This window comes from Barbus barbus (assembly GCF_936440315.1).
Source record: "Barbus barbus genome assembly, chromosome: 48".
Lineage (NCBI taxonomy): Eukaryota > Metazoa > Chordata > Actinopteri > Cypriniformes > Cyprinidae > Barbus > Barbus barbus.
In genome coordinates, this window is record NC_136726.1 from 22,202,982 (window position 1) to 22,229,128 (window position 26,147).

Genomic DNA, 26,147 nt, shown 5'->3' on the forward strand with positions numbered 1-26,147 from the left:
ATTCCAATAGAAATGTGCCTGCTTTTGACCAGTATCCCATGATCCTCTCTGGAGATTCATTCTGAGCCCCGTTTATTCAGCTCCTGAGAGGCTGGTGTGATCAGGGTGGTCTTTTGAGACGGAGCCAGAATGTTTCCTTTCTCTGGTGCCCTTCAGCTGAGAGAAGAAAAAAACCGCTTCACAGGCTGAACGAGCGCTGGGTGACGGCGTTATGCAATCTGCCGGTGCCCCGCTGAAGCCTCACGCTCTCAGTGTTTTGTGAATGGGAGCGAGAGGGAGGTGCAGGGGGGAGGAGTTGGACTTGGACCATCCAGGGCTGACTGACGGGTTCCACGAAACCAGAAAACCTCCACATGAAAGAGCAAAACCTGAGAATATACAGGACACTTGACACTGCCGGCCGCCCTGCAAAGTCCTAATGAAAGGTGAGTTTTCTCCTGCTATTTCATGCTCCTTCATGCCTATTCAATGTAATGCATTCTTGTGTGTGCATATAGGTAAGTGCAGCTCTATAAGTACGTTTGTATAGCTGTATCACTTTGATTTGAATCAAAACCAGTTTGTACTGTCACAAATATTATTTTCACCTTCAACACAATTTGACTTCTTTCCCTTTCTAAATAATTATAAAGAAAAAACATGCAAATGCTAGATTAATAACATCTTACTTAATGTGATTTCATAACAGTGTGGATCTGACTGCAGCATTGTCATCTACTATGACACGTTTCTACATTTTAGAGTAAAAGTAAAGTCTACCAAAGATGATAGCATAGGAAAGAAGTAATGAGCAAAACACGTGACACAAATAAAACTCTTTCGTATTTGAGCTTCTTGTCCAGATTCCAGCTTTGCTCATTCCTGCTTGTTTTTAAATACTAGGAAGAATATGTAAGATGAGATTGATGCTTTTCATTCACTACAATATTTGTTTTATAAATACATTTGTATGCATGCAGAATTTACAATACTGTTCAAAAGTTTGGGTCAGTAAGATGTTGTTTTTTTATAAGATATTAATACTTTTATTCATTAAGGATGCATTTAATTGATCAAAAGTGTCAGAATATTAGAATGATTTCTGAAGATCATGTGACACTGAAGACTGGAGTAATTATGCTGAAAATTCAGCTTTGATCACAGGAATAAATTACATTTTAAAATATATTGACATAGAAACTTAAAATTGTACAAATATTTTACAATATTAAGCATTTTTGATCAAATAAACGCAGAAGAGACTCCTTTCAAAAACATTAGGAAATCTTACCAATTCCAAACTTTTGAATAGTAATTATATTTGTCTACAATTATAATGAAAGCCGTTTGATCATAATATTTTGCGATCATGAGAAACAACTTTTACTAAAGAGAAGAACCTATTGCCTGCAAAGCAACTTCATTAGTTCTAAATGTGCAATTAATTATTTTTGCTTTGTATAAAAATGTGGTCAGAATGAATGCAAACTCCACGCATGAGGAATTTCAGTGCTTCATGCATCTACACGAATGTGTCACGTGTGATATACAGTGTGTAGATGTTTTCAGCTCTGCAGTCCGTTCCTCTGGGATTTTTCCACTGGTATGTTCAGATTCCCAAGCACGATTGCAACATGTGTTATTCTGCTTGTATGATTGAACAAGAAGCCGCAGAGTCACAAAATAAACTCATTAATTTCAATTTGTCAATAGTTAATCAAAACCCTGACAGATGCACTTATGAAATAAATGTTTGCGAATCAGTTCAATAGCTACGAATCCAAATAATGAGCTGCCAAGCTGAAGGTCCTAGGTGACACACGAGTGACTTATGGACACTCCTGTGGAGTTTGGCCCATATTGACTGTGCTGTAATATGTGGTTTTGGATTATTTGATGATCTTTCTGCCTGTACGTTCTAGCTTTATATCAGCAAGTTGAGAGATTTAATGAGCAGGCAGAGATTCTGGTAAACAGCAAGTTTTGGCAAGATGCCATTTTTATTTGTCCTGCAAGTATCTACCTGCATCGAGAGCTTTCTCATCCTTCAAATCGTAATTTGATGTCACAGAGGACATGTGTGCTCTTTCATATCTAATGAGAATTTGAGAAAGGTTTGAGTTCATATTGATTGATTGCAGGCTTGTCACATTCTCCTTTGAAACTCTAGAGCGATAGCCTATATGTGAGATTAGCAGGGTCCTTTTCTTAGGAGAAACATTTGAGATGCAGGAGACTTCAGCTGGTCAGTTTGCATCTGCTTGGTGTCTAAAAAAAGTTACTATTTCCTCATGGTATATTTGTTTGAGACATTGTTGAGACATTCTTTTGGTATCTTTGAGAAAGCTGAGCACAGTTCGAGATATTTTTAGATCTCCTTTGAAACTCGAGATGATTTATGAGAGATTAGCAGGGTTTTTCCCTCAGATACGATAAGGATAATTTAGCAGGTCACTTTGCATTCCATTGGTGTCTAGGAGAAACTATTGAGATAATAAGGAGATCTATGTGCAATTACTCTTTTCTTTTGGTATTTTTAGAAATCTGAGGATTGTTTGGACATTTTTGAGATCTCTTTTGAAACTTGGGAAATGATATGTGAGATTAACTGGGTTTCTTTTCTCTGAGATCTAAGGAGGTCAGTTTAAATATCATTAGTGTCTAGGAGAAACAGCTAAGATATTAAAGAGACCTTTGAGGAATTATTCTCTCCTTTGGAATCTCTGAGAAATCTGAGAACTGTTTAAGATATTTTTAGATCTCTTTTGTAACTCTGTGGATGATATATGTGAGATTAGGAGGGTTTTTGTCCTCAGGAGAAACATCTAAGCAGGAGATCTCAGCAGGTCAGTTTGCATCTCATTGATGTCTAGGAGAAACCGTTGAGATAATAAGGAGATCTATATGCAGTTCTTCTTTTCTTTTGGTATCTTTGAGGAATCTGAGGACAGTTTGAGACGTTTTGAGATCTCTTTTGAAACTCCAGACAGGATATGTTAGATCTTCTCTGGAGAAGCAGGGGACTTTAGCTACTCCATTTCTCCATTTCGAGGGGTGAGAACCAGAAAGGTGTTAGTGACATTTCACCAACTTTACAGGACAGCCAAAAAAAGAATTTTTACCATAGTTTGATCTGACTTTGTGTACTGATTTCAATAGTTTATAATAAAAATTTGTACACTCATGGATGACAGTACTTTTGCCAGTAGAGAGAGCTCATTAAGAGCTTTCATTTGATATATATATCTCCATTTCACCAAAAATGTCACTTACGCCCTTCTGGTTCTCACCCCTTCGTTTGCTCTCCATTTAAGCTTATATATGTCTATGAGAAACAGTTGAAATTTTAAAGAGATCTATGTGCCGCTCTTCTTGACTTTGGTACCTTTGGGAAATCTGTGCATGGTTTGGGACATTTTTTAGATCTACTCTGAATATATTAAGGAGGTACGATTTTTTTCCTAGTGAGAACAGTATGAGAAGCAGGAGACTTAAGCAGAAAATATCTTTGGTATTAATAATTGAGATACTAAAGAGATCCACATGCAGTTTTTTTCTAGCATAATTCCCTGACTTTTAAATGTAGCGTTTGGTATCAGACAAATCTTAGCACAGTTTGAGATGCTTTTGAGGTCTACTCTGAAAGACCTGAGATCACACAAAGAGCACAATCTGAGAAGCAAGAGACTTAAGAAGAAACTCAATTTGCTCTCCATCTCATATTACTGGTGTCTGTGAGAAACGACTGAGATGCTAATAATGAGATCTATTTTGTCCTTGTTTGTTCCCGCGGGCAAACAGCACATAGAAGCTCAGCTCTATAGGACTAATGTGTGATCTCATCTCCGGCCTTGTGAAAACTGCAGTAAACTGTGATCAAACCGCCTCACTCTGAGGTCATCTTTCAAACAAATGGCCTTCCAACCCAGAAGTCTGTTCTACCTCATGCTGCCAGATCTTCATTCCTTCAGGTGTCTTGTCAATGCAAGAGTATATTTTTACCAGCCTGGTAATGCTTTTCACTGACAACTGTGACAGTAGAGGCGCTGCGCTGTTTCTGAAACAAAGAGAAAGAGCATTTTCTCAAGGCCTCTGCCTCTGCGGGACATCCACTATGCTTGTTATTTGAAACCTCAAGTATGTGGATCAGACGTCTGTCCCTCAAGGGATGGAGACAGGGAGACCTCTGAACCCTGGACCCCTGGAGCCTTGAAGCAGGTTTTGCTTCAGGACTCAGTGACCCAACACAGTTGTTTAGTGTACAAAATTCAGTGAAAGTTTACTTAAAATCAAACCCCGAAATTAGGGCTGGGAAAATAAATCGATGCATCGCAAATCGAGCAATGATTCTGAATCGTTTCTGAGATTTTCCGAATGCATCGCCATTCTCTCTCGAATCAATTCTGAGCTTAGTTTTAAAAAGCAGATGGCACTGCATGCTTTAGAAACAGCCTCCGCTTGATTCCAGTTCCCTACACACACACTTGAAGCTGAAAAAATCATTCATACATTTCGAAAAGTTTAAAGCGAATTACAAGGGTGTTCACTAGGGATGGCAAGATTCACCAATTCGCATCGGCATGAAGATTAACGATGCGATGCATCGATTTAAAAAAGTGTGCATTGGATACAAGTTGGCAATTCGATCGCGATGCATCGTTTCTAACATATTTGCATCAGTAAAAATCGATTTTCCATTGAATCATACTGCATTGAATTGCATTGGGTTGAATCGAATCAAATTCGGATCACATTGCATCATAATAGGGGTGAATTGTATCGCATCGGAAGCTGCTTCACATGTATCTTTAATGTATCGTATCTTTGGCTATGTATTGAGATGCATATCAGAATCCATCCATGAATCGCAATGCATCATTTTATCGTCACAGCCCTAACTGAAATGTATTTACTACAAAAATAATAAATCCCTTATTTTCTTTAAAAAAATTATTATTCGCATATTAACCCTTTTTTGCACAAGTCAAAAACCGCCTAATGCAAGCGTAAAAACGTTTTTGCAAATTAAGGGATTTTTCTTCCAAATTTTGTGTTTTCATCACTAGTTTCTGTTGCGATGCTTCAAAATGAACATTAAAACACAGTGATAGAAACAGCTAGTGAGGCGATTAACTTTCCCCCGCCATTGACTGAATTTTCCATCTTTCTGTGGTTTCACTGTTTTACGGTGCTATTACACTTCTTCTGAAAGAGTACCGAATCTCCGGATCGAAACATGGTGAAGAAGAAGCATAAACAAGTGATCACATATGTAAGGAGATGCATATGAAAAATAACGCAATCATCAAGCATTTAACAGCATGTGAATAAAAAGTCTCACGCGACTAACAACTTTTAAAAAAAAAACACTGGTGGGAAAAGAGTTAAATGATGACAGAATTGTTTTTTGTTTTTACTGAACTATTCTTTTAATGTCTTTGACTCGGTCTTGATTATGACGGGGCCGCTGAAAGCACAGATGAGTCCGACCCGTTAATTCAAGCTGACAGATATGAACACAGTGAGTGATTCTTCTGTTTCACACACAGAGACGGTCCTTTCCCACAATGCTCGTGTGATCTGTCACTACCATGGCATACAGCAGACGTGATGTCGTCACCAGTAATGCACTAGAACAGGCACGGCTCACACAGAAATGAGTTCTGTCATCATTTCGTCATTACTAACCTTCAAATCAAAAACATTTGCAGTGCCTGTTGTTCATAGTGTGTTGATATGTGGATGCTAAGGTGGCCTGAGTGTTTTTTAACATGTTGCTATACAGTTTTAAGCATTCAACAGTAAGTGTTGCCAGGCAGTTGCTGTGTTGTTGCTAAGAAGTCTTAAGTGTTTTAACATGTTTTAACATTTTGCTATGCAGTTGTAAAAGCATTCTAAGTGTTTTTGTCATGTTGCTATTGAGTTGCTAGGGCTTTGCTATGGTGTTCTGAGTTAACTGTTTTATTGCATACTGCTGTGCAGTTGCTAGGGCGTTGCTATGTGGTTGCTAAGGTAGCCTGAGTGGTAACGTTGCTACAGTATACAGTTGCAAAAGCAATTAGTGTGTTTTCAGATTGTTGCAGTACAGTTGCTAGGGCATTGCTTTGTGGTTGTTAAGGTGTTCTGAATGTTTTTAACATGTTGCTATGTAGTTGCTAGGGAGTTGCTATGTGGTTGCTAAGGTAGTCTGAGTGTTAACACGTTGCTATACAATTGCAAAAACAGTTGAGGGGCCCTATCATACACCCAGGCGCAATGCAGTGCCAGGCGCGACACAAGTGTTTTTTGCTAGTTTCAGCCCGACACAGTTATAATTTTCACATCCTGCACCACATTGTTTAAACAGCAAATGCATTTGCATCCATTTGTGCACTCATGCGCGTGCTGGTCTGAAAACGACGTTGATATGTGGTTGCTAAGGAAGTCTGAGTGTTAACATGTTGCAAAAACAGTCATTGTGTTTTTAGTGTTGCTATGTAGTTGCTAGGGCATTATCTTATGGTTGCTAAGGATTCCTGAGTGTTTTTTTGCATATTGCTATGTAGTTGCTATGCAGTTGCTAAGGTAGTCTGAGAGTTTTTAACATGTTGCTATGCAGTTACAAATACATTCTATGTTTTTTATTGTGTTGCAATGCAATTGCTAGGGCATTACATTGTTCCAAGTGTTATTAAACCTGTTATCTGGTTGCAAAACAAAGTTGTTGTTTTTTTGTGTGGGTGTGTGTGTGTGCACGTGTTGCTATGCAGTTGTTAAGGTCCTCAGAGAACGTGTTTTGTTTCATGTGGTTGTTAGGGTAATTTGGGTTCTGACCAATAGTAACTTAGGTGTTCAACTTGTTTTTTTAATGTTGTTATATGGTTGTTGTGGTGTTCTGATTGTTTATTGTGCATTTATAATTTTTTTTGCATGTTGCCATGGTGAAACTAAGATGTTCCGAGTGTTCTTTTAAGTTTAGTGAACTACATCAGGCCTTTATATCCCTTGAGTTTTTCACATGCTGTTTTTGCCGTCTGTTTTGTATAAATCATTACAGATCAATTATATGTGGCTTCTGAATGTGACAGTTACAAATGTCATGACAAAACATGCAGTAATATGCCAGGAATTGAGTAGGTCCACCGCATTCACAAAAACACACAGTCGTCTGCTGGCTTTTGTGCTCAGACTGGTTTACGAGCTGCATTTATGAAAGGATCTGGTCTGAATAGGTGTGTTCAAGTTTCATATCTTCTCGTTTTACGAGAGAAAACAAAAATTCAGTTTCAGTGTGAATTAAGACACTGTTAGTTTCTCTAGCTGTCTTTTGATTGGGAGACTTTCATTTAAAATATTTAATTAAATGAATTACACAGTACATTGATTAATCAACCAAAATAGCCACATAGGATTCATTGCATTATATTTTGTAATTAACTGCATTAAATAACAGTGAGTGCTACTCTTGAACGAACAGCAGTCATCAGATTCATCTTTTGTTTTCAAACAGGAGAGAAAGAGATCACGACCAAGATGGACCCGTCCAACGGGCTGAACCGGCCGCTGGAGATTGCCCCGCAAACGGAGGTGAAGATGAAGGACAGAGGACAGTGGAGCAACAAGCTGGAGTTTGTTCTGTCGGTGGCCGGAGAGATCATTGGACTGGGAAACGTGTGGCGCTTCCCATATCTCTGCTACAAGAACGGTGGAGGTGAGGAGATGCTGAGGTACCATGATATATACCGTGGTACTGACCATTGTACATGTCCAAAACATGATATTACTATGATACCACATTCAAAAAGCCATGTTATACCATGGTTCATCTCCTAAAAACGTGGTTTTACAATGCTAAATCACAGTTTAACATAATATTACCATGAACATGTCCATAAACCTCAATTACAAAAATGCACCATAAAGCACCATAGTGCTACCATGGTATTTTGGACATGTACCGTGGTATTCTGGTAAATGAATTGGTACATGAACTGGTACCATGGTATATATAAAAGTAACATTGTAATATAATTTGATACCATTACTGTCCCATGATACTTGGTGTAACTGTAACATGTCCAAAAAACATGCAATTTACCATGTTACATATCAGAAAACAGGGCATTACCATAGTACATGTCCAGAAAAAAAAAGTGTCTAAAAAAACATGGCAATACAATAGTACATATTCTAAAAATCATGGTTTTATCATCGTACATGTCAAGAAACAGGTTATTTACATAGTACATGTATTAAAATAAAATAAAAAAATTAACTTTTAGCAGGGTACTTGTACAAAAAAAACTAAATATTATCATGGTACATGTCCAAATGCATGGGATTACCAATGAGCATGTGCAAAATATGGTATCACCATGCTACGTGTCTAAAAAAACAAGGTTTTATCATGATGCATGTACAAAACATAGTATGACCATGGTACGTCTAAAATGGACCGTCTAAAAAAAACTAAACAAAAAACAACAAAGTATTATCATGGTATATGTTCAAAATGCAGTTGGGGGTTCGGTGCCTTGCTCAAGGGTCTCACCTCAGTCATGGTACTGAGGGTGGAGAGAGAGCTAGATATTCACTCCCCCCACCTACAATCCCTGCCGGACCTGAGACTCAAACCCCCGACCTTTGGCTTGACTCTATTCATTAGCCCACGACTGCCCATCTGGGAGCCAGAAATCTTGCTGATTGATAGGGGATCAAATACTTATTTCACTCATTAAAATGCAAATCAATTTATAACTTGTTTGAAATGCGTTTTTCTGGATTTTTTGTTGTTATTCTGTCTCTCAGTGTTCAAATAAACCTACCATTAAAATTATAGATGGATCAATTCTTTGTCAGTGGGCAAACGTACAAAATCAGCAGGGGATCAAATAATTTTTTCCCCACTATACAATTTCTATTCTATAGAAACAGTAAGCGTTCTGAGACGTGCGTCTAGGACTGAGCATGTGCACTGGCTGGTCTAGCATGAAAAATAAGCTTTTATAACGCTATTTGAGCAAAATAAACAACATTTATGATACAAAGAGATAGGAGCTGCACTTGCATGCTCGAGAGGCATTTCAAAGATGGCCACCGAGTGACATGACTTGCCTTAAAAGGACTTTGAGGGCGTGGACAGTAATTCTTGCGCCTGACCTTATTGAATATGCATTTGTAGGAGTTTCCCTTTCAGATGCAACATTTATGGGGGGAGAGTATCAAAATGAATCACACAATGCCATTTACTAACCTTTGCGCTCCTCAAATGACTGGTATTTGCACCATTAAAGTCTTAAAGCTGGCGGTAATTTGCACTGCTCTTGATAGATTGCTCTGGTCATTATGGAAATGAGATATTGCATCTGTGTGTTTTAATGTGCACTTTGTCAGTAAATCACCCACAGAATTGTCTCCTCCCATCAGCACTTTTATGGAATTGCCAAATGCATGGGACAACCATGGTACAAATTCAAGATATGGTATTGCCATAGTACATGTCTAAAAAACAGGTTTTATTATGATACATGTACAAAAGCATGGCATGACCATGGTGCATGTCCAACAAATAGGGTATTACCATGGTACGTCTAGAAAAACCCAAAGTATTATCAGGGTACATGTTCAAAAAATATAATATTATCATGATACATGTACAAAGCATGACATTACCATAGTACATGTCCCAACAATATGGTCTCAGCAGTTCATGTGGGGTAACGTGCCACCGTTGGCTCTCGTGACTCACACCAGAGGTTTAGCAGGTAAACCAGCGAGTCAACATCAGTCCAGTGCTACTTGACGTCAGACCACCTATCGCTCTCGAGCCAAAGCACAGAGTCCCAGCACAAAGAGCAGACTCATTAACACATGCCTAGTTGACATCCCTGCGGGGGAAATGTCACCTGACTGACAAACATGAGCGGAGAATGCGGGACGTGTCTGGACACTTTCCCTTACAGAGGGCTGCGCTCGAGTTCATTCAGATCCAGAGCTGGCTGTGATCAGGTTATTTAATAAGTTTAGAGCAGGGGTTTCCAAACTGTTAGATGCCACAGATGCCAAATACGATCCTCCTCATGAGAGGGACCCCCATCCAAAAATTTAAAAGGCAATTATATATTTTCATATATAAAGACCCAATTAACACTGTGAAAATGTTATATTATAAATATGTGTAAAATATAATTTTGTAAAATATTTAAATTATGTCATTAGATCATTGCATTTTTAAAGTTTTTGCTGGATGTATTATTTAAATCAAATTTTAATTTTAGTACATATATTTATTTTAATACATTTATTATTTATTTACTTATTAATTTATCAAATGTAATAATTTATTATTAATCATTTTTCTTTTTAATCACATTTTGTTAGTTTGATTTTTCTGTGGTTACGTTACTACAGAATATTTTTTTTTTCTACTCACAAATGTAGTGTTAATTATTATTTATTTTAAACAATTTATGTATTTGAATCAGTTTATCAATGTATCATTAATTTAAATAATTTTTTTATTTATTTATATATTTTATTTATGTATATATTATTAGTCAATTATTTTTAATTACACTTACTAATTAATTTATTTAAATTAGTTTATTTAGTTTCTTTATTCTTTACTTGTTTTAATCCATTTTTAGTTATTTTGAACTTATTTTAATGTAATTTATTTATTTATATAGTTATTTTTTAACATTGCTTTTCTCGAAACATTTCCACATACCCCCCTAGCACTCCCTTGCGGCCCCCATGGCGTCTCCGGACCTCAGTTTGTAAACCCTTGGTTTAGAGGATCCAACTGGGCAGCGAGGAGAAGTTTAGGATTTGAAAAGATCGACACGGATCCCGAATGTGTTTAGCATTTGCCAGGTGTTTGTGAAACTGTGCCATTGATCCAGCAATTGGCCTCATGAAAGCGTTACCAGTTCAGAAAGTGAAAGGTCACAGCTGTTGTTTGATCAACCCGAAGCATGTGTCCATACAGAGACGTTTGGGCCTTTTGCTGAAGTCTGCAGCTTCTCAGATGTTTCTTCTGAGAAAGAGACCTCAGTAATCTCACACATTTCTCCCCTAGAGTTTCAAGCTGTGCTCAGATTCTACGTCTTTATCCTCTTCCAGGTGCATTTTTCATTCCCTACCTGATCTTCCTCTTCACCTGCGGTATTCCTGTGTTTTTCCTGGAGATTTCTCTGGGTCAGTACACCAGCGAGGGAGGAATCACATGCTGGAGGAAGATCAGCCCGCTGTTTGAAGGTGAAGCCACAAGATGTTGGTTCCTTAGATTATTAGATGTGTAGCATGAGAAACTACAAACCATTTCAATGTGACATGAGCAGTTTGTTTGCTATATAAATGCACAGGAACCATCTGTAGAGTAGAGATGGTACAAAATTCTTCTAAACAATTTACTATTTGAGTTTTTCTACTTCAAAATGTCATGTTTAATTCAGTGTGGCTATTATTTTTGGTGAAATAATAATAGAAATTGTGATTTTTGACCTGTTCCACTTCAAAAGTTCAGGGCGTTTCAATATAAATCGTACAATATTGTAGTTTTGACATAATGTTCAATTAATATACATTTAATTAATTTATCAAATAATCTGAATACGCTGTTTTGTGCAGAAATCAGTGTTATTTTAATATTGATTATATACTGTTATAGTATTTATTAATATTTTTGCATTTTCAGTTTTCAATAAAATTTTAGTTATGTGCTTTTGTAATTTTTATTAGTCATATTTTTACACTTTTTAATATTTCCATTCAGCTTTAATTTATTAGTATTAATTTTTATGTATTTTTTGGTACTTGTAATACTTAAACTTATTTATTTTGGTTAGTTGCCAAGGCAACATGTCTAATTTTCATTTTTTATTTTTTAAGTTTTAAGATAACATTTTTAGTTAAAACATTACCGTTTTTCATCTAATATTTGTTATGGTATTTTAGTTTTGCCGAATTTCCATTTTTAATATTTTTTTTTTAGTTTAGCTTTCCAGAACAACAGATTTCTGTTCTATTTATAAATGAATGAATGCATAAATAAATAAATAAATAAACTTGTGCTAATCATGAAGTGACATCATTTGGGCCTTTTCTACAGCCTGATGGGATGTGAAATATATGATGTAAATCCATTTTCTCAGTTTTGACACAAGCTGTGGTGTTATTGGATCTGTCTTTAACTGCAGGCATCGGTTACGCCACTCAAGTCATCGTGGCTCTGCTCAACTTCTACTATATAATAGTTTTGGCCTGGGGAATATTTTACCTGTCCTTCTCGTTCTCCTGGAACCCGGCGTGGTCCTCCTGCAACAACACCTGGAACACAGGTGAGGTTAACGTCAGTTCAGTCCACAAACCTGTAGCTTTATGTGGTTATGATTAGTTTATAGTTTAAGCATCTCTTCTGCATTATCATTGGTGCATTAGGCTCAATAGTTGTTACTGTCTATATTATCCTGTGGTTTTTCAGATGCCTGCATGGAATTCCAAAGAAGAAATGAATCCATTGACCAAAGTTACCTTGAAAACGCAACATCGCCTGTAATTGAGTTTTGGGAGTAAGTTTCACTTGTCAGTGTCCTGCATTTTTGTTGCTCAAAATAAAGTTTCTTTAACTTTCAATTCAAGATAAATCAAGCATAAACCTCCATTTAAAAGCAACATATCTGACTTCTCAAACCTGCTTTCCAGATAAAACCCTAAGTTTATGCCACATTATCCTGCAACTTCTCCAACTAACTAAGTGCACGTGGTTTGAAGGCTGCGGCTGATGTGTCTTTTCTGTTTCTGTAGACGCAGAGTTTTGCGGATCTCGTCTGGGATTGAGGAGATAGGAACGCTGCACTGGGATCTGGTGCTCTGTCTGTTGTTGGCCTGGGTTCTCTGCTATTTCTGCATCTGGAAAGGCGTCAAATCCACCGGCAAGGTGCGTGAGTTAAGACCTGTTGATTTTCAAAAAGTGTCTCAAAAACATTTACCATTTTTGTTAACAAAATGACAGATTTGTAGTGATCATGAAAATACTATAAAATGTATATAAATTAAAAAAATATTTTAATTCATTACTATTATTTTATAATATAATAATTTTCACATTCGTGACCCAGGACCACAAAACCAGTCATAAGGGATTTATGCATCATCTGAAAGCTGAATAAATAATCTTTCCATTGATGTATGGTTTGTTATGATAGGACAATATTTGGCTGAGATGCAACTATTTGAAAATCTGGGATCTGAGGGTGCAAAAAAATCTAAATATTGAGAAAATCTCCTTTAAAGTTGTTCAAATGAAGTTCTTAGCAATGCATATTACTAATCAAAAATTAAGTTTTGTTATATTTACAGTAGGAAATTCACTAAATATCTTCATGGAACATGATCTTTACTTAATATCCTAATGATTTTTAGTATAAAAGAAAAATCTATAATTTTGACCCATACAATGTATTGTTTGCTTAAATCATTTTATATTTAATTGTATTATTTCATTTATCTTTCAATATTTTTGAATGGATATTGTGTACATTTTCGTGTTTGTCTTCAGTCTTTAAACAGAGTTGTTTAAAATAAACTTGTTTAAAGTATTTTTAAATATGATTTTTTAAAATAAAACATATGTTATCCTTCAGCTTCACGCTGTTCTCCTGTCACTCAACAGGTGGTGTACTTCACTGCGACCTTCCCGTATGCGATGCTGTTGATTTTACTGATCAGAGGGGTCACGCTACCTGGAGCGTCCCGCGGGATCCAGTTCTATCTCTATCCCGACTTGGGACGGTTAGCGGACCCGCAGGTATCATAATTAGCTTTTCATCTACTGCAATTCTGACTTGAAAATTCTTTCTGCAAAAATCAGATTGGTTTTAGTCTAGGATTTTGTTTTGGTAATTCCTCTGGACACAAGCAAACAGTTTTCTCTGAAACACGCCGTGTGTCGAGTCGAAAGGTCACGTGATTTGTCTATCCAGGTGCTTTAGTCGAGGCCCGGAGCAGGATGCCCAGCAGGGAAACATTGTTTTCTGTACTTCCATGATAGCGCCCATCTGTGCGTTTGACCTTTGATCCGACTTTCACATCTGTGTCACTAGAAGACCCACAAACCCACGTGATATCTGAGAACAGCCAGATGCATCCCAGCATTCCTAAACATCAGACAAAACTGCTTAAAACCTCTTCTGGTAAATCTCTGTCTAGTGAAAAAAGCATTTTTGGTTGGTTTTGAGATATAGCATTGCTCGTGTTCACATGGTTTCATCTTAGGAGTATTGAAGTTAGGCCAGTTGAAAAAAAAAATCTAATGGGTTTACATGAACAGTTAGTCGAAGTTTGGCATTTTTGTTTGGATTTGAGAGAGAACATTGGTTGTGTTGACGTTATTTCGTCTTAGCAGTAAAAAAAATTAAGCCAATTCAATAAAATCTTAGGGTTTAGGCAAACAGTTTTGGATTTTTGGTTAGATTTGAGAAATGTCATTGGCTGTGTTGATGTTGTTTCACCTTAGAAGTATTAAAATGAGGCCAGTTCAACTAAAACTTATGGGATTACATGAGAAGCTGGACCAAGTTTGGCATTTTTGGTTGTTTTTGAGAGATACTTTGTGACATTGATTGTGTTCACATAATTTTTTCTTAGAAGTATAAAAATGAGGCCAATTCAACAAAACCTTAAGGGTTTACACGAACAGGTAGACAAAGTTTGGCATTTTTGGTTGTATTTCAGAGATAACATTGGCTGTGTTGATGTTTATCTTAGAAGTATATAAATGAGGCCAATTCAACAAAATCTTAAGGGTTTACACGAACATATAGACAAAAGTTTGGCATTTTTGGTTGGATTTGAGCAATAGCGATTGCTGTTTTTTTAATCTCTTGATCTTAGATGTGAAAACAAAGCCAGAACATTCAGATAACATGGTAAACTGTTTGAGAAGATTGGTCAAATGAGTGATCTAAGGCTCCAAAAACTTGAGAATCAGGGAATAGTTTCTATAAAAAGCAACATAAATTGACATTCATAACCCATTTTAATTCTTCAAAGGTTGGATTTGTGAGATAATGGCTGCCGTTTTGACATCTCTTGGTCTTAAATGTATACAAAGGAGGCCAAAATAAATGAAAAGCAAAGAATTGTCCAAGGTTAATTGGTGATCTAAGACTTCCAAAACTTGAGTATCATGGGTCAAACTGTTAAGTGGTGTTCATAAGCCATTTTAATTCTGTTGTAGGGTATTCAACAATATTTCATGTTAACTTCAACCTCAAAGAAAGAAGCATAATAAGTCTCTTTTTGGTCAATATGTACATTTTGGTTGGATTTGAGTGATAACCATTGTTGTGTTGATGTCATTTCATCTCAGAAGTATAAAATGAGGCGCATTCAACAGAATATTGTGGGTTTATGTGAACAGCCATATAAAGTTGGTGGCTCCAAACTTGAGCATCATGGGTCAGATTCTTTACAATCAATGTGAATCGACATTCATAAATCATTTAATTCTTTCAAGGGTTGATTTTGACATCTTTTGGTCTTTGTGTAAAAATGAGGCCAAAATTCATGAACCCTTCAGCAAGAAAAGTAAATGGTCGGTCAAAGTTAGTCAAGTCAGTGATCTAAAGTTTAAGCATCATGGGTCAAATCTCACGTCTTCCTTGGACATCAGTGGTGTTTTTAGCCCAGTTCTAGACCTCAGGTGATAAATGTGAGGTTTTAAGGGAAGTGGGAGGAATTTTCCCAATGGAAAAACACAGTTTCTTCTTCACGTAGTCCTGGCTATACAGAAATTAAGTGATCGAACACATGATTTTCACTCGCTAGAAGACTAAATGGTGAAGGACCCAAGCATTATATAGAGACCAGTCACTCTTTTAAACCGTAAGCAGTAGTTTTTATAGGACAGAGGTCCTGTACAGCGTAGGTGTGTCACGTTTTAGCATTTTGTGTCATAAACGCTTTAATACATCCACATCGCCCGTGGCAGCACATGAACGACCTGGCTTACGAAAGACAGAAACCACTGTGATTCAAGACAGAGCGTTTGAAATACAGGCTAATAGGAAAACTACTGTGAGCATGTTTTTTTTTTCCCAGATCATGTCTAAACCCGTTTCAGGCATTTAAGATTAATAAACTAGAGGTTACACAAGCTCTAGGAATCCTACGACGGCTCTAGTCTTTCATCGTGTCCATTCAAGCTTATTACCTGAAGCCAAATGAGTTAGTTAAAGCTGCTAAAGACGTCACAGGTAATTCCCGTTACTTAATATTTGACACGGTCTGCTGTAGTGTACATTGTGTTTGTGATATTTGATATCATGCAGGTTATATAATCATAGATAACCAACACAGCTAATAAAGCAAATGATATTGAAACGATATATGAATCCAGAAAAGCTATAGAGCACAAATGTGTAAGAAATGGATGAATTAGAAAGGAAATTTATTTTCTCTATTTATTTGTCTGCACATCAGTTGCAGCTGTGATGGTATTTTAAAAGCCAAAATGTCTCTTTTTCTGGTTTCAGGTGTGGATGGACGCAGGCACGCAGATTTTTTTCTCGTACGCCATATGTTTAGGTTGCCTCACCGCACTCGGAAGCTACAATAAATACAACAACAACTGCTACAGGTGAGAAAATGGTCCAAAAACATCAGCGTCCATGAGACATACTGTGAAATGTGTCTTTACACATTGTAAACAGTCTCAGTCTCAGATGAGCGCTTAATAATGCCGATGCGTATCCAATAAACTCTTGCAGTTGTGGCCTAATGGTTAGAGAGTCAGACATGTAACCCAAAGGTTGCGGTTTTTGAGTCTCAGTACTGGCAGGGATTGTAGGTGGGGGGACTGAATGAACAGCGCTCTCTTCCACCTTCAATAGCCACGACTGAGGAAGGCAGCGAACCCCCAATTGCTCCTTGGGTGCCACAGCAAAAATGGCTGCCCAATACTCACTGCTGTATGTGTGCACTTGGATGGGATAAATGTATTATGGACAAAAGTATTGGTACGCCCCCTTCTTTACAACAAGGCACTTCAAAAACTGTAGCAACAAAGATGGAAACATAATTAATGTATTTAATAACTGTATTTCCATCTCTGTTGCAACAGTTTTGGATGGGTCTAAAGTGACTGAACCCTTATGTACAAGTCATTGGTGTTTGGTGATGAGTTGTTGGCATTTAAAGTCACACCAGAGGTGTTCAGCTGGGATTAGTCAAGTTCTTCCACACTGACTGAATCAATCATTTCTTTTTTAACCTTGCCTTATACACAGACTGCCTTATACACTGTCATGTTAGAACAGAAAAGGATCCTGCCCAAACTGTTGCTATAAATATATATATATACCACAGATATATATATATATATATATATATATATATCCTTTTTTTTTTAAAGAACCGGTTCTGAATAAGAGCCAGTTTTTGGTACTGTAGAAAATATGTTATGTAGATTTCTTTTTTCTTTTCACAAGACCCTCATCAGACTGTGTGTTATGACAGAATGAAGGAAGCAAAGAAAGGATATTTGTTTGTCTCATTGTTTCTCATTGCTCTGAATTTCATTCTATTGCCACATGTCATTTCTTTATAAACATCTGAGATTCTCATTTTCCAGTCAGCAAGTACATAAAATCCTAAACTTGAGAAATATTTAGCGCTGTAATTCATCAGGACCAAGCGGTTTCACCCTTTGAAATCCAATAATTTCAAATTGCTTTCATTTTCATAACCTAAGCTTTTCTTCGTGTTTGTCTGTTTTTAGGGATTCTTTGGCCCTGTGTTTCCTGAACAGCGGAACCAGTTTTGTTGCTGGTTTTGCCATCTTCTCGATTCTCGGCTTCATGTCTTATGAGCAGAATGTCCCAATTTCAGAAGTGGCCGAGTCCGGTGGGTGCAGCTTTACCAATCACCGAATTTCATATAGTAACCAAAATATATAAAAAATAAAATAATTTATAAGTATCACGCATCATATTTTTTGCCCTTCTGAAAGAGCTTCTTGGCACTCTAATTGCTAAAGCTACCATTGTCTCTGCCTGCTTTCACTGATGCTGTCTCCACATGCTTCCAGAATGATCGTAAATAGGAATGTAGTAGTTAAAAATTGCATATGAAAGCAATGTGAAGTTGCTTGAATTTGTTGAGCTCATAATCACAAGTGGGACTTTTTGTGTTTGTGATAGCATGCGAAGTGTGATAAAACCGAGTACGTTTTCTGTAAAGATAACAGGCTTGTATGTTTATTTGTATGCTGGAGCATGAGCTCTTGAAGCTCTGCCCTCTTCTGGAAAGGGGGCCGGGAGCACCAGCTCATTTGCATTTAAAGGGACAAACACAAAAACAACGCGTTTTGGCTCATACCCTAAAAGTGGTTATTTTAACAAGCTATAAAAAATTATCTGTTGGGTATTTTGAGCTAAAACATTACATGTACACACTGGGAACAACTTATTTTACATCTAGTAAAAAGGAGCATAATTTTACATACAATTTTATAAAATATAAAATTGTGTGTGTGTGTGTGCATATTGCACACACACACACACACACACACACACACACACACACACACGTGATTTATGTAATAGTTTTATAAAATTAAATAAATTTGACCATTTCATTACATTTTATATAATTTTTTACCCACACAGCCTATACATTGCCATTTTTTATATAAATAAATATATATATATATATATATATATAATCCTTTCAGCTTTCTACTTCAAAATGTCATGTTTTATTCATTGTGTTACTTGCCAGTGTTTCTGCACTTTTTTTTTTTTCAGTGTAGTAAACCATAAAATTTTCCAGTTGGGTATTTATAGATAATTGACCTTTAGCTCACAAACACACTGTAATCTCTGTCTGTCCCAGTGCACACATTTGTCTGGGGGCAAGTTTGTTTGTAAATGACCCTTTTCTTTCTTTTAATATGTCAAGGTCTGTTTAATCAGTTTTGTTCTCTAAATGTCAGAGGGTTCATTTTTCAGACAGTGCACTTGTTTTTGGGCTCATAAGATGAATATTTACCTTCAACCAAACAAATAACATATTTAAGAGAATTTGTAAAAAAAAAATTCTAGTTTCTACTTTCATTCTTTCTAATGCTGCTATTGTGTTTTCCTGCATGGTCTCTTTCAGGTCCTGGTTTGGCGTTTATTGCATATCCGCGGGCAGTGTCCATGATGCCCATCTCTCCGCTGTGGGCCTGTTTCTTCTTCATCATGATTGTACTGCTGGGGTTAGACAGTCAGGTATGAATCTTCACTGTTTTTTGTGCTTCACAGTTCATTTACAGGGCCCTATGATTTCCTTGAGAGAAAAAAAATGACATCGAATGGCACAACATTTGGCAAAGACATTTTTAATGTACTAATAGTAATAATAAAGAACTATTCAGCAATATCACATTTATTGTTTTAATTTCAACAGTAAACCTTTGTTGTGCAACACTCTGTTTACTAAAAATAAAAGGTATTCTTGTATATACATATCATATTTAATTACATTTTAAAAGTTTAATTAAATTGTTGCTATTTATGCCTTCATGTCATTACAAATATAATAATTTATTTGATAATACACTTTTATTAAATCATAAATCCAGAAAAATTAAAACGGACAACACAGAATTTCTGAAATAAATGTTATTAAATTATTAGTGTTAATGTATTCAATTGGCTGCACATGCTTTTTTATTATTACAATTTAATTAAACCATTAAATTGGAACGAGGAAAACTTAAAAAGGAAATCACAGAAGTTGGGAAAAATAAAACTGAATTTGGGGGTACCCAGATTTAATAGGGCTCGAAAAATGTCCTTTCTGTTAAACTTTTAATAAATATGTATAGGTTTTATGATTTAAATTAGACTTGTTTTGTATTGCTAAAATGACATTTAACCATTAAAATGAAATCCTAAACCATTAAAACGCCAAAAAAAGGATGAAATAAAATGGAATACATAGGGCCCTACATGTTAACATTTGATTTTGTGCATAAGCCTGAATCATGACTTTGAAAATGTTTGCGTACAGTTTAATATTAAGCCCAAACTGACAAATAATTACTCAAGTGGCTAGTAAACATCAATGAGCCAGAAGAAACACAGTTTGTTCATCTGCTGTAGTTCGTGTGTGTGGAGAGTCTGGTCACGGCTATGGTGGACATGTACCCGACTTTCTTCCGCCAGAAGAACCGCAGAGAGCTGCTCATCCTCGCCGTGGCCGTCGTGTCCTTCTTCGTGGGTCTCATTATGCTCACAGAGGTACTGGACCAACTCATGTGACTCTGATCATTTTATCAATTGATTTATACATTTGATTGATATAATAGGCAGATTTATAAATGGTCTCTGTCTGTCTGTCAGGGTGGAATGTATGTCTTCCAGCTGTTTGATTACTATGCAGCCAGTGGGATGTGTTTGCTCTTCGTAGCTATTTTTGAGACCGTGTGCATCGCTTGGATATACGGTGAGACTCCCGTTATAATGCCATTGCGTTTAGCGCCTGTGCATTTGGTGCAGGAAGCAAGAAAATGCCAGTTTTAAAATATTTAATTTCAAGGCAGCTCATAAGGTTTTGAAACTAATATGTTATCGGTCACATTTTATTTTTTTTTGTGGTAATTTCTTTGCTTTTCTTTGTTGCTTCTCAGGTGCTAATCGGTTTTATGACAATATTGAGGACATGATTGGTTACCGTCCTGGGCCGTATTTTAAATACTGCTGGCTCTTCTTCACCCCAGCCACATGTTTTGTGAGTCATTTACCTTCTACACTTTATTTACCTTTGAAAATTAGTAAAGTTAAAGGTTTTTTGTAACCTTAAATAACTTTTCCATGTAAGTTTTTAAACCTCTTGAGATTACTTTGTTTTAAACCTCTTATAAATTTGTTTTAATTTTCATTCTAATATATATTTAATATATAGAATTACACACACAGTGAATATTCAGTAAATATAGAAAAGGCAAAATATAGAAAATTATAACAAATCAAATTAAACTCAAGGGTGGTTAATCAATCAAGTAATTTATATGCATTTTAAGGCTCTAAATTATAGACTGGCTTAAAGATTCATTTTTAAAAGCCACAGAATTTAATGCATCTTTAAATGAACCTCACAAAAGTTGGGTGCCAAATTCTTGGGCTTTATAGTGACATCTACTGGTGTGGATGCATCATGATGCAACAGCAAAAGACCTTGGCTGCTGATGCATTTGTAGAAACTCTCCCTTTCTAAAGATTTTAATTCACTTTAGTGTTACGATCAACCGCTCTAATCTTATTGTCTTGGCAGGGTACGTTTGCATTCTCCCTGATCAAATACACTCCTCTGAAGTATAATAACGTGTATGTGTACCCATGGTGGGGTTACACTCTCGGCTGGCTGCTGGCGCTCTCCTCTATGGTTTGCATCCCGCTGTGGGTTGTTTATAAGCTGAGCACGGCCAAAGGTTCACTGAGAGAGGTGAGTGATGCTGAGTGATGAAGAAATAGCATGCTGAAATACTGCTCTTATCGTTTCTGCAGTATTTAGCTTGTATAACATGTGCATATCCTTCTTGATTCACAATTTGATTACAATGGTTACACAAAATTTAACTACTATATATATTTAAATATTTTTATGTGCATATAATAATAATATTTTAAATATGTATATTTAAATATTTATATCTAAAATATTATTATATTTTATACTAAATATTAATATGATTTAATTAAATTGAAATTATATATATATACAGTATATATTTATTAGTGCAGTCAAATGATTAATCGTGATATAAAAATAAAAGTTTTTGTTTACATAATATATGTATGTGTACTGTGTTTATTTATTATGTATATATATATAAATACACACACATTCAGTATATATTTTGAAAATATTTATATTATATATATATGTTATTATATATTTATTATATTATATATTATATATTTTATTATATATATATAATATATAAACATAAAATATTTTTCTTAAATATATACATGCATGCATTTGTATTTATATATATATACATAATAAATAAACACAGTACACATACATATATTATGTAAACAAAAACTTTTATTTTGGATGCGATCAATCACGATTAATCATTTGACTGCACTAATAAATATATACTACAGTGTATATATATATATATATATATATATATATGCTTGCATACTACTGTACATATTTTAACAAGTGCATAGAGAAAAAAATGCATACTATGCAAAATTATGCAAACTATTAGCACTGGCTAAGTATGTTATTCCAAACCTCTCCGCTTTTTTCCTCAGCGTTTCCACGAGCTCATCACGCCCTCACCGGACCTCCCCAAAACCAGACGAGAGCAGGAGAAACTTCAGGCCATCTTTGCAGCCGACGGCGACACTCTTCGCCAGCGAGGCGGTCCGACCAAAGACGGGTACTTCCCTGTCAGCGAGAAGGAGTCGCACTGTTAGCCCGGCCGTCCCGTGATGGACCACTGTATGTTTCCCCCGAGGGTGGTGCTTCTAAACCTTCCCATGATACCTCACACAGTACTGGCAGCCAAATAAGCATTACGACAGACACGCCAGGGTGACGCTCCACCTCTCCTCGGACTGAGAGGGGATTTGAAGAGCTTCATGCTTGTTCTCATTGACCAGAGCACACAAAAGACAGTTTGTGTCAATATTATAGACAGCAGAATGTCACAATGTAATTACTTATTTTAAACATGATATTGGAGAAAAAGATTAGGGTTAGCTAGCGTTACTTCTAATTTATATCTTAACTAAGCCACAAAAGTGTAGACCCATGCACGGTCAAATTTCATTGGATATGCATTATGGCCAAGACTCTACAGGCAAAAACATTTTTTATGCACTAGTCAATTTTGAGATTTTGGCTATATGGCTTTTCTGATTAATGGAAAGAAAACATCTAAAATACACTTTGAAGTTTTTATTACACTTTATCTATTTGCATCTGAGGATTTAAATGACAATACAGTAAGTAGTACGTACTTACACCGAACTTAACAGTTTTATTCATATTTATATTCTGAAGGTTTTTTTAGAGGGGTTTGTTCATATGTTATTTGGTTGATTTTATACAACATTTTATTCCTAAAAACATGGTGAAATAATAATAATAATTATAATTTTTTTTTCTGTCTGTTGACAGTATTTTCTGCTTAATGGAGTGATAAAAAGAGAAGGAAAAAAATCCCCTCTGTAATAATCTTTAACTCTAATGCTGTGTCAACAAAACAAAACAAGAATTTTGAACCTGACCTTATCCGGTGTTCAGATTTATGGTCTGGAAATGTATGCAAATTTGTGCATATTTAATTATATTATGCCTCACGTGCATATTTTAGCATCAAATTTTTGAAAAAATTAAATTCTACACCCCCCCACCCCAACCCCATTTATATATACAGTCAGGTCCAGAACTATTTAGACACTGACTGAGTTTTTGTCACTTTATACACCCCTACAATAGATTTGAAATAAAACCAAGATGTGATTGAAATGCAGACTTTAAGCTTTAATTCATGGGGTCGTACACAAATATAACATAACATGCTTATTTAGGAATTACAACCATTTTTCTATACAGCAACCAATCCCTCCACCCCTCACCCGCCTTTTCAGGGGCTCAAATGTAATTGTACAAATAAACGTGATCATAAATAAAATGTTCATTTGTAATATTTAGTTGATAATCATTTGCAGGCAATGACTGCCTTAAGTCTGAACTCATGGCCATCACCAGAGACTGGGTTTCCTCCTTCATGATGCTTTTCCAGGCCTTTACTGCAGCTGACGTCAGTTGTTGTTTGTTTGTGGCTCTTTCTGCCTTTAGTTTTTCAGCAAGTGAAATGCTGCTCAATCGGGTTGAAATCAGGAGATTGACTCGACCATTGCAGAATATTCCACTTTTTTACCTTCAATATCTCCTGGGGTGCTTTTGCTGTATGTTTTGGGTCATCATCCATTTGTACTATGAAGCGCCACCCAATCAACTTTGCTGCATTTGACTGAATCTGGGCAGACAGTATATCTCTATACACTTCAGAATTCATCCGATCTGTCTCATCTTCACTAAACAGCAGTAACCCAGAGCCACTGGAAGCCATGCATCTCATGCATCACACTGCTCCATGTTTCACAGATGATGTTGTGTGCTTTGGATCATGAGCTGTTCCAAGACTTCTCCAGACTTTTTTCTTCCTGTCATTCTGGTACAAGGTTGATCTTAATTCCAGTCGTCCAAAGAATGCTTTTCCAGAAGTGGTCTGGCTTTTTTAGATGTTTTTTGGCAAAGTCTAATATGGCCTTGTTTGCAGCTTGTGGTGAAGCCTCTGTATTTGCTCTGGTGAAGTCTTCTCTTGATTGTAGACACGTTTGTCTCCTGGAGAGTCTTCTTCACTTGGCTGGATGTTATGAAAGGGTTTTTCTTTACCATGGAGAGGCTCCTCCGATCATCCACCACTGTTGTCCTCCATGGACGTCCAGGCCTTTTTATGTTGCTAAATTCACTAGTGCATTTCTTTTTTTCTCAGAATAAACCTAACTGTTGATTTGGCCACTCATAATGCTCCTGCTATCTCTCTGATGGATTTGTTTTGTTTTTGAAGCCTAACTTGTATGAAGAGCTGCATGATGTGGTTCACAGCAACAGCTTCCAAATGCAAATGTAACACTAGAATCACCTCCAGACCTTTTACCTGCTTAATTGATGTAGAAATAACGAAAGAATTGCCCACATCTGTCCATGAAATGGCTTTTGAGTCAATTGACCAATTACTTATGGTCCCTTGAAAAAGGGGGAGGTACATGCTGTAATTGCTTGACCTTTCCTCCAATTGTGATGATACCCTCAAATTAAAGCTCAGAGTGTGCACTTTAAGCCCGTATTCATACCTATAACTTGAATATGTTTTGGTCAGGAGCTAAAATAATAAACAATTATGCCTGTCCAAATAAATATGCTCTGATATGCGTGAGTTTTTGCTTTCAGTGTGGATTTTGTGTTATTTTGTGCTTCTAGAATATAAAATTCTGCTCTCAGTAATATTGACACAAAAGTTGAACTTCTACGGCAGGGCTATTCAATTAACTTCATTTGAGGGCCGGATTATCGAATTGAACATTTGAAGGGGGGCCAAGGGGGTGGGGGTCCGTCGCGATCTTTTCTGAAGGGCCTATAAAATTGAAAATAAAATTGAAATGCATATTCAGCAGTAAAATTAACCAATATTACCAACAGTAATATCTATAAAAGGTTACCATTAGTGCTGTCTGCCTTTCAATTAAAAATTTTCTGTAATTAATTTTAAAAATGTGACTAAACGCATATTAATATATTTGTTTTGTCATATTTTCACACCGAACTTCTAAATGAATACAGAAACAACATAAAGATGGTACATTTTCAATATGTATCTTTTTACTAGCCTATTATTAATGAAGAAGTATCATTAATACAAATAATGTTACTGTCCATTTTCCCTTTAATTTGAGCCATTAATTACAGCCATTTAATATTACAGTATAATTGAAATATTGTTATTTTAACATTTAAAAGGCTTTGAAAAATATAACAACTTTTTATAAGTGAACTGAAAACAATCTTCACATAAACTATAAATTGTATGCATAAGCTATATTGACTATTCTTTATTCAAGCGACACAAATTAATTGATTTAAGTGATTTCTCTTTTTCTTTAGTTCTTTGATTTACATCAATCACAGACTGCAGCAGGTTTCACTTTAAAAGCAGCGCTGTTTCTTTAATAAAACCGGATGCATATGATGCGGACATGACACATATCCAATTTTCTCCCAACTCTTTACAGTAATTTGGGATTTAATAACTGATTTAAGACTGTGTTTATGAAGTAATCCACCAAAACCACATATTTTTACATCATTGTGTGTGGTTTTGTCCATTGAAGCACTGGCACGCTTGTCTGAAGCGGCTCAACTTATGAGTGCATCCAAATTCTGCTTTGATAAAGAGTTTTGCCACTATTTCTCGCCAGAAGTTATGACCGATAACACTAAACTAACGTTAGAATTGTGGATATCTCATAACTCCCTCACATAAGCGCTTATCAACGCTGCCATATTGATGTTGCGGTTTCCGGTAGATTGTTGTTATTGCATCTCTC

General features: G+C 36.1%; 2 protein-coding genes across 2 annotated transcripts in view; one reads left to right on the plus strand and one right to left on the minus strand.

Moving 5' to 3' along the window:
* Positions 1-26,147, minus strand: part of avpr1aa (arginine vasopressin receptor 1Aa) — a 552,460-nt gene that overhangs the window by 424,049 nt on the left and 102,264 nt on the right. The window lies entirely within an intron of this gene.
* On the plus strand, positions 256-25,292 carry slc6a13 (solute carrier family 6 member 13). Its single transcript, XM_079411929.1, has 15 exons — positions 256-425; positions 7,469-7,669; positions 11,083-11,217; positions 12,159-12,299; positions 12,443-12,530; positions 12,766-12,898; positions 13,634-13,768; positions 16,497-16,600; positions 17,741-17,865; positions 19,123-19,235; positions 20,112-20,249; positions 20,352-20,454; positions 20,639-20,739; positions 21,283-21,453; positions 22,281-25,292. Exons 1-15 carry the CDS (start codon positions 419-421, stop codon positions 22,443-22,445), a joined length of 1,860 nt encoding a protein of 619 aa, XP_079268055.1. The 5' UTR covers positions 256-418; the 3' UTR covers positions 22,446-25,292.

Bases quoted from the DNA above. Each gene is read 5' to 3' on its own strand.
- slc6a13 (XM_079411929.1), top strand. The intron at 12,300-12,442 runs GTGAGGTTAACG...GTGGTTTTTCAG, and splicing joins CAACAACACCTGGAACACAG to ATGCCTGCATGGAATTCCAA. The intron at 12,531-12,765 runs GTAAGTTTCACT...CTGTTTCTGTAG, and splicing joins CCTGTAATTGAGTTTTGGGA to ACGCAGAGTTTTGCGGATCT.